Here is a 12,593-nt window from a genome sequence, read left to right as displayed (position 1 = left end):
AAGCCTGGGCATGGCACCCGGCGACACAGGCGGCAGACACACCGGGACACCACCGAGTGGGTACTAGGCACCGGAACCACCAGTTACCATGGGTAACCCAGGGGCCAAGCAACCGGGACAAGTGGGCAGCAGCATGTGCTGACACTAAGGGGCAGGGCACCGGGACGATCATAGGGCCGACCAAGATACCACGTGGACACCCGTGATGGCGCCGAATCACGCCCATCTCGAGGAACACCGTAGGGGCGCAGCAGGTTCCCCCTGGGGCTTGACGAGAAGACCCTCTGGAGCACGACCTCCCTAGCGCCCTGAGAAGAACTCCTCGAGCCATAGGGTCGCTGGTCTCGTAGGGACTCTCGGCAGGATCGCTGGATGAGGATCGTGGCAACTCGGTACCTCCGAATACCACCATAACCCTTCAGGTCACTGTGCTTCACCGAGGACTTCAATGCGCGTACACATAGGGATCCCTTCCCGGCTCCGAATGGCAGACCACTCCCCCTCTGGCACGTCTGGATGAGGGCGGACTAAACTGGAGCAGCAGTCACTGGCTGAGAAGGCTGATCTGGCCACGTTGGCCTCCTTGGGCTGACGGCGAGCTTCTTGGCCAGCACGCTTGGTCCTAGGCCCTGCAGGGACTCGTGGCAGGCTCCCCCCTGACTGAGCGGCACTCACACGTTCGGCAAAGTCCCCGCGACAGTGGCAGGGGACTTACCTTACCTTGGCGCGCAGAAGTGTCCCACTCGAGCTGAGCGGGTGAACTCTCCGCGTGCGCAGGATCCACTGGCTGGAGTAGAGACTCTCCGTTGAGGCAGGCCTAGTGCCGCCACATGGAGGAACTCTTTGGCACTGGTTACTCCCTGCGCATCAGGAGAAGAACACTCATCGGCACCCGAGGGAGTCCCAGTTGCCCCTGAGGAGACTACACCTCACACACTGGCAGGTCCTGGGACGGACCAGCGAATCCAATCAGCCAGATGCGCCGCGACAGTCAGCATCACAGCCCAAGATTCCCACACTCCCAGTCAGTACTCCCACGTTCACAGCAACCTCTTTCGTCCACACCCTGCTAAAATACACACTTATCTTCTACAGTCCAAAACCATCCTGAGACGTCACCAATTCTAACCGTTTCCACACAGTCCAACAGGTTCCGGAACCCGCCTGAGACGTTCCACCAACAAAGGATCAATCCAGTTGTAAAGAAACCCCTCGTCATACCCATCGGATCCAACAGCCGATAAACCTTAATTGATCCATGCAACATGACTAGTCACCCAGTGAGATGACATTGGGCCCACCATCCGCCAGTAACGATCAAAACCGGATACCCCACTCGGGGCCGAAGGCGTCCTCCGGGAGCTGGACGCGCTCATGGGCAGGTCCTGCGCATTAACGGCACTCTCATTAGAGCAGACGGCTCCTGAGACGGCACCACCGGGCTCCATGGCAGGACCTACCTAAGGCCTTGGACCAGGCTCCACTGGCAGGGTCCTGTGCCTGGACGCGACGTCTCCGCGACAAGAGTCCTCCAGCGGACTGGGATCGGCCCTCCTGAAGCTGATTCCCAAGCCTTCGGTCTGCAGCGGGACACGCTCTGGGCTGACTCCGGTCTGTGCGGAACAGGGCTTCTGGCTGAATGCCTTCAAGAGGGCCTCCGGCAGCTCACCTGGCGGAAGGCGGTTCTGGCTGACATATCAATCCCCGGTCTGGCGGAAGGCCTCCATGGCCTGAACTTCTGTCCAGGCTTCTCGAGCAGCCGAAACGGACTCTGGGCTCGAATCCGGCCGTGCTGGCGATCTATGGTCTGGCCTTGGGAATTCATCGGGGAGGTCAGCAGCGTCTCTCGGCGAGAAAGGCCTCCAGGTGATCACCGCGTCAAATGCCTGCCGGACAGAAGCTCACTGCCGCTTGATCCACGGTCCTCGCCGCCGGACGAGCACGACCATACGGCAAGAACGGGACAGCTCTTGGCGCACCAACGCCTCGAATACGAGTCAGCGCACCACAGGGGACGGGCTCTCTCGATGTCCTCGCGCCGTTCGGGCCCTCCGGCAGAACTGAGGCAGTTCAAGGTTGCGCGCCGTTGGGGAGACAGACGGGGCAGGTGATCAAGGACGCCGTTGGGGCACAGAACGGGCCAGTTCAGTAAGCGCCGTGTGGGTCAGACGAGACGCAGTTCTAGGGTCACATTGCCTTAGCGGGCTACCGTTTGGGTCATGCAGACGGGCAGTTTCAGGCGCCGCGGGCAAGACGGGCAGGTTCAAGGCGCCGCTCTCTCTCGGGCTTTAGCCAGACAGGCAACTTTCAGTGAATTTGCGCGGAGAGCTTCGGGGGGGGAAAGTGAAAAATCAGTAATTGACGAGGAACAGCCTCTCTCATGCCATGTCAGTAGAGGGCGCCATTTGCCTTGAGGGTCAGATCCGGGGGCTAGTTCAGGCGCCGCTGCAGAGGGCACAGCCCATCAGACAATGGCTCAGACGGCGCTGGGAGCAGACAAGGGCAGTTGGCAGCAGGCTTGGGCAGACGGGCCGACTCTGCCCTTGCTGTTAGGCCTGCACACAGATAGGTCCCATGGGCATGGCTAGGTATTCGATCGGCCACTTGTAGGCTTGCGCTGGAGAGTGAGGAAACAGCTGGAAGACATAACCCGGAGAGACAGCCCGGTACGTTTCGGGGAGAGAGCGACTGCCACCGGAGACTGCGTACATGGAGGGTGGCACCGGGTATACCGGACCGTGAAGGAGGACACGTGCTCTTGAGCACCGAGCCTGCCCAACCTTACCAGGTTGAATGGTCCCCGTAGCCCTGCCAGTGCGGCGAGGTGGAATAGCCCGCACTGGGCTATGCAGGCGAACCGGGGACACCACCTGTAAGGCTGGTGCATGTACGCCGGCCCGAGGAGACGCACTGGTGGGCCAGATGCGCTTGAGACATGACGGCTACTAGAGATATCGATCAAAACCGGCACTTCATGCCTCCAAGCTCGAAATAAATATGCCTAAAAAGCTTAGCCCCCCAGTGCGTGCAAGGTAGGAATAGCCACAGCACTAGGGCCTAATTTAGCACGGACGTACTGGAGACAAACAGATGTCTACTTTACAAAGGCATAACAAGTGTCTATTACCAAACGATATTCGCCTGTCTGTACCGTTCCACGGTAAGCACGGGGAGTTGGCTCAGGTATCCTACCCGGCTTTGCCACACTCCTCGTGTGCCCCCCCCCAAGAAATTTTTGGGTCTGACTCACGGGCTCCCAACCGCGTCGCCGCGCTGCCTCCTCATACCAGCGCCTCTCAGCCTTCGCTGCTTCCAACTCCGCCTTGGGACGGCGATATTCCCCTGGCTGAGCCCAGGGTCCTCTACCGTCCAGGATCTCCTCCCAAGTCCAGAAGTCCTGGTTGCTCTGTCTGTTCTCTCCTCTCCTCATCCTCGGACGAGGAGAGGAGAGAAGGATCATCAGACCAAAATGCAGCATTAGGGAAATAAGCCATCTTTTATTTAACACGACGATGGCAACACGAAAAAACAAAACACTTTCAAAAATACAAAACAAGAAAACGACGTAGACGAAACCTGAACATAAACTTACATAACTAAACGTAACACTTACGGACAGGAAACAGACTACATCGAAACGAAACGAACAACCGAACAGTCCCGTATGGTGCAAGACATAACACAGATACGGAAGACAATCACCCACAAACAAACAGTGAGAACACCCTACCTAAATATGACTCTTAATTAGAGGAGAACGCAAAACACCTGCCTCTAATTAAGAGCCATACCAGGCAACCAAAACCAACATAGAAACAGATAACATAGACTGCCCACCCAAAACACACGCCCTGACCATAACACATACAAAAACAACATAAAACAGGTCAGGACCGTTACATACTGCCTGAATTTAAAATGTATTACATTTAGATTTTGTGTCAATGGCCTACACACAATACCCCACAATGTCAAAAGGTAATTTACAAATTAAAAGCTGAAATGTCTTGAGTCAATAAGTAATCAACCCCTTTTATAGCAATCCGAAATAAGTTCAAGAGTAAAAATGTGTTTAACAAGTCACATAATAAGTTGCATGGACTCACTCTGTGTGCAATAATAATGTTTAACATATGATTTTTCAATTACTACCTCATCTCTGTACCCCACACACAATTATCTGTAAGTTCCCTCAGTCGAGCAGTGAACACAGATTCAATCACAAAGACCAGGAAGATTTTCCAATGCCTTTCAAAAGGGCACCTATTGGTAGATTGGTACAAGTAAAACAAATCTGACATTGAATATCCCTTTGAGCATGGTGAAGTTATTAATTATACTTTGGATGGTGTATCAATGTTCCCAGTCACTACAAAGATACAGGCATCCTTCCTAACTCAGTTGACGGAGAGGAAGGACACCTCTCCGGGATTTCACCATTAGGCCAATGGTGACTTTAAAACAGATACAGAGTTTAATGGCTGTAATAGGAGAAAACTGAGGATGGATCAACATTGTAGTGACTCCACAAAACTAACCTAAATGACAGAGTGAATGGAAGAAAGCATTTACAGAATAAAAATATTCCAAAACTTACATTCTGTTTGCAACAAAGAACTAAAGTAATAGTGCAAAAAAATGTGACAAAGCAATACGCTTTTTGTCCTGAATACAAAGTGTTATGTTTGTGGCAATTCCAATACAGCACATTACTGAGTACCACTTTCCATATTTTCAAGCATAGTGATGGCTGCATGATGTTATGGGTATGCTTGTAATCGACTTAAAAAATAAACGGAATGGAGCTAAGCACAGGCAAAATCCTAGAGGATAACATGGTTCAGTCTGCTTTCCACCAGACACTGGGAGATGAATTCACCTTTCAACAGGACAATAACCTAAAACACAAAGCCAAATATACACTGGAGTTGCTTACCAAAAAGACAGTGAATGTTCCTTAGTGGCCGAGTTAGTTTTTACTTAAATCTACTTGAAAATCTATGGAAATACCTGAAAATGGTTGTCTAGCAATAATCAGGAACTCATTTGACAGCGCTTGAAGAATTTGAAAAGAAAAATGGGAAAAAGTTGCACAATCTAGGTGTGGAAAGCTCTTAGAGACTCACCCAGAAGGTGTCACAGCTGTAATCGCTGCCAAAGGTGTTTCTACAAAGTATTGACTCGGGGGTGTGAATACCTATGTAAATGTGGTATTCCTGTATTTAATTTTAAATACATTTGCACAAATTTCTACAAATGTTTCCACTTTGTCATTACGGGTTATTATCTGTAGATGGGTGAGAACTTAATGTTTTGAATCAATTTTTTTTATTTCACCTTTATTTAACCAGGTAGGCTAGTTGAGAACAAGTTCTCATTTGCAACTGCGACCTGGCCAAGATAAAGCATTTTGAATTCAGGCTGTAACACAACAAAATGTGGAATAAGTCAAGGGATATGAATACTTTTTGAAGGCTGTAACTACTGCTGTACACCTTTTCTATTCACATGCTGTCGCTATACACCAGTGGAGGCTCCTCAGAGGAGGTAGGGAAAGACCATCCTCTTAAGTGAATTTCATAAAAATTAAAATAGTGAAACAAAGTTATAATTTTTAGATAAAACTATACTAAATATATTCACATGTCGCCAAATGATTGATTAAAACACACTGTTTTGCAATGAAAGTCTACAGTAGCTTCAACAGCGCTCTCTGGGGTAGAACCATGGAGTAGCCGGAGGACAGCTAGCTTCCGTCCTCCTCTGGATACATTGACTTCAATACAAAACCTAGGAGGCTCACGGTTCTTGCCCCCTTCCATAGACTTACACAGGAGTCATGACAACTTCAGGAGGACGTCCTCCAACCTATCAGAGCTCTTGCAGTATGAACTGAGAGCGAGAGAGAGAGAGAGATTTACATGCACTCAATTCGTATTTGGTAGCATTGCCTTTAAATTGTTTAACTTGGATCAAATGTTTCGGGTAGCCTTCCACAAGCTTCCCACAATAAGTTGGGTGAATTTTGGCCCATTCCTCCTGACAGAGCTGGTGTAACTGAGTCAGGTTTGTAGGCCTCCTTGCTTGCACATGATTTTTCAGGACTTTGTAATGGCCACTCCAATACCTTGACTTTGTTGTCCTTAAGCCATTTTGCCACAACTTTGAAAGTATGCTTGGGGTCATTGTCCATTTGGAAGACCCATTTGTGACCAAGCTTTAACTTCCTGACCGATATATCCACAATTTTCATTCCTCATGATTTCATTCCTCATGAGGCCATCTATTTTGTGAAGTGCACCAGTCCCCCTTGCAGCAAAGCACCCCCACAACATGATGCTGCCACCCCCGTGCTTCACGGTTGGGATGGTGTTCTTCGGCTTGCAAGCCTCCCCCTTTTTCCTCCAAACATAACGATGGTCATTATGGCCAAACAATTCTATTTTTATTTCATCAGACCAGGGGAGATTTCTCCAAAAAGTATGATCTTTGTCCCCATGTGCAGTTGCAAACCGTAGTCTGGCTTTTTTCTGGTGGTTTTGGAGCAGTGGCTTCTTCCTTGCTGAGCGGCCTTTCAGGTTATGTCCATATTTGACTCGTTTTACTTTGGATATAGATACTTTTGTACCTGTTTCCTCCAGCATCTTCACAATGTCCTTTGCTGTTGTTCTGGGATTGATTTGCACTTTTTGCACCAAAGTACGTTCATCTCTAGGAGACAGAATGTGTCTCCTTCCTGAGCAGTATGACGGCTGGTCCCATGGTGTTTATACTTGCGTACTATTGTTTGTACAGATGAACGTGGTACCTTCAGGCGTTTGGAAATTTCTCCCAAGGATGAACCAGACTTGTGGGGGTCTACAATTTTCTGAGGTCTTGGCTGATTTCTTTTGATTTTCCCATGATGTCAAGCAGAGGCACTGAGTTTGAAGGTATGTTTCACGCCCTGCTGGCCATAGAGAGGCTTTTGTTCTCTATTTTGGTTAGGCCAGGGTGTGACTAGGGTGGGCATTCTAGTTTCTTTATTTCTATGTTTTCTATTTCTTTGTTTTTGGCCGAGTGTGTTTCCCAATCAGAGGCAGCTGTCTATCGTTGTCTCTGATTGGGAATCATACTTAGGCAGCCTTTTTTCCCACCTGTGTTTTGTGGGTAGTTAGTTTCTGTTTAGTGTCTGCACCTGACAGAACTGTTTCGGTTTTTCACTTTGTTGTTTTGTTCGAGTGTTTTTGTGAAATAAAAAATCATGAACACTTACCACGCTGCGCTTTTGTCCATGCCTTCCGACGAGAGACGTTACAGTATGCCTTGAAATACATACACAGGTACACCTCCAATTGACTCAAATGATGTCAGTTAGCCTATTAGTAGCTTCTAAAGCCATGGCATAATTTTCTGGAATTTGCCAAGCTGTTTAAAGGCACAGTCAACTTAGTGTATGCAAACTTCTGACCCACTGGAATTGTGATACAGTGAAATAATCTGTCTGTAAACAATTGTTGTAAAATGACTTGTGTCATGCACAAAGTAGATGTCCTAACCTACTTGCCAAAACTATAGTTTGTTAAAAAGAAATTTGTGTAGTGGTTGAAAAACGAGTTTTAATGACTCCAACCTAAGTGTATGTAAACTTCCGACTTCAACTGTATGTTCTGAGCAAGGAACTTAAACATTAGCTTTTTTACATGGCACATATTGCACATTTACTTTCTTCTCCAACACTGTGTTTTTGCATTATTTAAACCAAATTAAACATGTTTCATTATTTATTTCAGACTAAATAGATGAAATAGATATTTATATATTATATTAATTTAAAATAAAGTGTTCATTCAGTATTGTTGTAATTGTCATTATTACAAATATATATATATATGTATATATAAAAATATATATATATATATATATACATATATATATAAATCGGCCGAATTTAATCAGTATCAGCTTTTTTTGGTCCTCCAATAATCGGTATCGGCATTGAAAAATCATAATCGGTCGACCTCTAGTTACAACGATGTTGACTGTGTGTAGCAGATAGCGGTTATGGTATGAAGGTTTGGCTTGTTGTTTTTTTGCCTGGTCACAGACAGCTGTTGTATTGTGCACTGAAGTACGCAAGCAAAGGGAAAAGGTGAGAGGATAAGAAGGAATTATACAACAAGAAAATGATTGTGCTGTTTCTATGTGGCTGCTATGAAAGTGAACTGTGTTTGTGGTGATCAAGGGTGTATTCCTTCCGCCGATTCTGTAGAAAAATTATTCTTAAATGGAACGAAGGGGATAAACATACCTGAATTTGTCCAATAGAAACTCTCATTTGCAACCGTTGGACTAATTACACCCTAGATTAGCTAGATGCAGGCAATAGTGTGCAAGGTGTTATTGAATGTGTCACTGTCTGTCACCTTGATTACAAAAAAATGTATCTTGATTTGTGCACCTACGTTGTAAACTTTCATTTGTAGGCTTGGCTATAGCAACATCATGGTGGGAATAGGAAAATGTTTAGTATCATGTTGTAGCTTAAACCTATCGATGTTACATTGAACAGGGTGAATGGAATATGAATGACAGTCATCCAATATGCTGTAGTAGAAAAAAGGCCATGTTCATTAAAAATCGTCCTCCCTCATCTTAAACGGTACCGACCGCCACTGCTATACACCATTTACAAACATTTATATTCCAGACTCTGTTCCAGAACCTAATTTCCTGCAATTCTATCCATTTTGCCATGGTGTTTTGTACTGTGTATTTAAATATGTCGAAATAATTATTGACATTACTCGTTCTAATATTTCTACTATTTTAGTTACACCGTTTATATACACCGTTTATACACACCGCATATTTATTTATATACTGGATTCTTGACATAGCTCACTCTAATATATCTACTCCTGTACATATCATTCTTAGTATATCTTGTGTAGGTTCATCTGGTGTATATACGTATAGACTGCATTTGGATTACTGTTACAGTGCTATTTGGCTTGTTAATTGGATTAGTTACGACATTTCTTGATAAAAAATAATTCTTCATTTTCTTTTGTGTGTGTGTGATTATTTGTGTAATTATTTGACATTTTACTGCATTGTTAGGAGCTAGTAACATAAGCATTTCCCTGCACCCGCTTTAACATCTGCTAAACTGTGTACGTGACCAATAAACTTTTGATTTGTTTTTGATTGGCTTCCTGAGGGGCAGCAGAAGTCAGTGGATATGACCCGCGGGCCTCCCTCTGTGTCCAATGGTTACAGGGTCTGCTGCCTGGACAGAGTTTCACTGTGTGTGTGTGTGTCGTGCTGATGTGTGTGTTGGTGTGTGTGTGGTGTGTGTGTGTGTGTGTGTGTGTGTGTGTGTGTGTGTGTGTGTGTGGCCTAGTTCACAACTTTAGTTTATTCTGTTTTAAAGGGTGAGGGTGAAAAAAGGCTCTAGTCACATGTACTATACACACTCTTACAAACATTTGCAATCCTTGTTCTGTATGCGAACAAACGTATACCTTGTGTGGGTGTGTTAATCTGTTGCATGGTTCTTGATTAATGAGAACAGATTTTTATCCTGTCTGAGCATCTGAAACCGCTTGAAGCTAACCTTGTAAAGACAGGAGGGGAAATGTGTATTTACAGTACTGCTTTCCATCACTGTCAGTATCTCGGCGAATCATTTCCCTAACCAGTTTGTCATTATGTCCTCACTGGCGTTACCTAGAGGATTGTGGGAGCTAGAATGTCTCTGAGATCCTACTCTCTCGGTAAAACATGTGAACCCTGGCCATTGAACTGGGTGGAGTTTAGATTTCACATGCTTCATTGCCATGGAGATTAGATTTCACATGCTTTGTTACTTTGCAATGGAAACCCCTCAAAACAAAGATGGACATCGAGAGAGATCTGAACTCAACCCACATTTTGCCATACGTACAAGGCATAAGTCCTGGTTGGTTGCTGACAGTGTTTTATATTACTAAGCTTTGACTATGGATAACAGTTTCTCACTTTTATTCTTCCTGAAGAAAAGACATGCCCACTCAATGTTAGCTTTGGTATCTTATCACTGACCTCAGCTCGCTGTCCCTGTGTCCTGTAGAAAGACCTGTGTCCACTGTAAGCTTTGATAACTGACTTCTGCTTTGTCCCTGTGTCCTGTAGGAACATCTGTGTCCACTGTAAGTGCCGCTTGAGGAGCATGTGGTGACGGCCGTGCCTCTGGAGATGGAGAAGACCATCACTAAGCTGATGTACGACTTCCAGAGGAACTCCACCTCAGACGACGACTCAGGCTGCGCGCTGGAGGAGTATGCCTGGGTGCCCCCGGGGCTCAAACCTGAACAGGTATGATCGACACACACACCGGGGACTCAAACAGGAGTATGGTTTGCTTTCACTGTTCCACCTCCTCTGTGTTGGATTAAAGTTCTACTTGCCATCTTATATTGCGTGTGTGGTGTTCAAGTAAGCTGATAGGTTTACAAGGATTATATGATGCCAGTGGTTGAATGAATATCTCATTAATTCTGCTTGCAAACTGTTTACTCGTGATTTCACAAGCCCGTTGTTGACTCTTTAAAGCTGGGATATGCAGAAATATATTACATGCCCTGTGAGCATCCAAGAAACCATCTTTACAAGGCTCTTGTGTACCGAAGGTGTGCGTGTGTGTGTGTGCTTGTTATTGGACAATAAAACCTTTTATAGATGTGAGTTTCATTTTCTTGATGAACTGAAAGGAAGCCTGATTGCTTGTGCAATCGGGTGGTCAATACTCTGTTAACTAGTCCCCCATTTCAGTCGCCCAAGGCTGAGCACCGCCATTTTTCATCCCCAAGGGTCACATGTGACCTCCAGTCAATTAAGCCCCCCTTTAAAAGCAGCTCAACACCAGCCTGCCAAAATGGAGACCGGCAAGGATAGACTGACTGATAGATTTCTAAAGCAGTAGGGCAATAAGACTGGGCGTGTTGCAGTTATAGGAGTGGCTTTGCATTGAGGGAATAGGCTATATTTTGCAGGATTTACTGCTGGTTACATATGTACATTGAGTATCCAGGTATACGGTTTAGCTTTTCCCAACCTGACATTCAAGTCAGTCGAGTCATAGAAATATGTTTTCAATGTCCAACCCCAGCCCTGCCCAGTCACAGAGAGAGATGATGAATACCAGTTAATCTGTAGAATCTGAGCTCCAGGTTTAGGTTTCTCCTCAGGGACCCAGTCCCACTGCTCTGTCAGGAAGAGGAGCATCCTATTCAGTCTCAACTGGTGTCAAGTCACCATTCTGTAACATATTTTCCACAAAGACTGTGGGAGCCATTCCATCAAACAGTGTTTCCGGGATAGCTAAACATGTTTTCCCCTTGCTCTGCAATGATGTGAACGCCTGGATTCATGTATGTAGCTAAATTGTATTGGTAATGTGAAACTGAATGATTCTCGACTGCATTTCAACTACAAGAGACATGTTCTTATTTATTCTTATTTTTATAAGACTGCCATTATTGACTGTGCTGAGAAGTTATTGGTTCTGGCCTCAGGAAGGTCCAGCCAATATACACTCTCTACCTTGATGTCAGAGCTAATAAAATGTCAGGACATTGCCAGGATACAGGGAAGTTCAGGCCAAATATGTTACTAAGCAGCCGTTACTGATGTCTCTCTGCTGTTGGAAAGGCAGATCACGCAGTCTGTCTCCTGTTGCTTTTACCTTGTGTCACAAGAGACGAGGAAGAATCTGCTTGCTCATCCAAGAGGAAATGAAACCAAAAAGCTTTGACTATTTCATTGTTTTTGTAGCTGTAAAGACAATGTCTACACTCACGTTGAAGGAAATGGCAGGCTGTTACCATTCATTGTACTTTGGAATGGCAGTCCTTCCGTCTTGACCTGACGAAGATCCGTTTCGGATCATATTGTTGTCAATAAAGTGGCGATTTGGGAGCTTTAACAGTGTGCGGGCCTTCTTGTTCTTTATCTGTCCTTCCTTCTTGTCCATGCGTGATGGGCTGTTGCAATGGTGTTTTGTTAAAGTATGGTATGTCCAATAAACGCTCACTGTTGCATGTTTCAGGACTGGTCTTTGATTGTGTCCTAAACGCTGTCAGTCTTGCCAGTGAACAGCGATGAAAAACAGGTGTGCGGGGAGGCCTCTGTTCTGTTGGTTTCCAAAATAAACCCCAAAACCCTGACATTTGATTTACCCTTTAAAAGTAATACATTCTCAGTACAATTAGAAAGCAGATTTAATCTGAGTACATTTAGTTTCCATGCCACTGATTACTATTCTTATCCTAATCTGCTCGTCATAACTGGCTCTGGGGAGTGTGGGTGTGTGTCCTGCTCCACACATCTCTACCACCGTGTGTGTGTTGGGCCTCCAGTGTATAGGCCAGTTGTTGTTGTTGGACGTGTGTTCAGTGATTTATCAGGGCTTGGTCTCTGTGGGTGTGTGTCTGTGTGTTCTCTGATTTATCAGTGCTTGACCACAGTTGTTGTTTCATGAAATATGCAAGGATCCCTGAGCCGCTTCTGTGATTCCCTATCCCTTGCCGACACGAGCCAAGCCAACCAAAACACAACCAGAGGAATTGAGT

At 45.8% G+C, this 12,593-nt stretch overlaps 1 protein-coding gene across 4 annotated transcripts in view; it reads left to right on the top strand.

Annotated features, from left to right (window-relative positions):
* Nucleotides 1-12,593, top strand: part of LOC111968365 (prickle-like protein 2) — a 112,129-nt gene that overhangs the window by 90,516 nt on the left and 9,020 nt on the right. For all 4 annotated transcript variants that reach the window (XM_023993873.2, XM_023993881.2, XM_023993866.2 and 1 more), the window contains one exon: nucleotides 10,156-10,338. In XM_023993873.2, the coding sequence (XP_023849641.1) occupies nucleotides 10,219-10,338 (120 nt within the window). In that variant the 5' untranslated portion in view covers nucleotides 10,156-10,218. The remainder of the gene's footprint in view (nucleotides 1-10,155; nucleotides 10,339-12,593) is intronic.

Source organism: Salvelinus sp. IW2-2015, linkage group LG1, assembly GCF_002910315.2.
Source record: "Salvelinus sp. IW2-2015 linkage group LG1, ASM291031v2, whole genome shotgun sequence".
Lineage (NCBI taxonomy): Eukaryota > Metazoa > Chordata > Actinopteri > Salmoniformes > Salmonidae > Salvelinus > Salvelinus sp. IW2-2015.
Note: the sequence above shows the minus strand (reverse complement) of the source record. Positions and strands in the feature narration are given on the sequence as shown.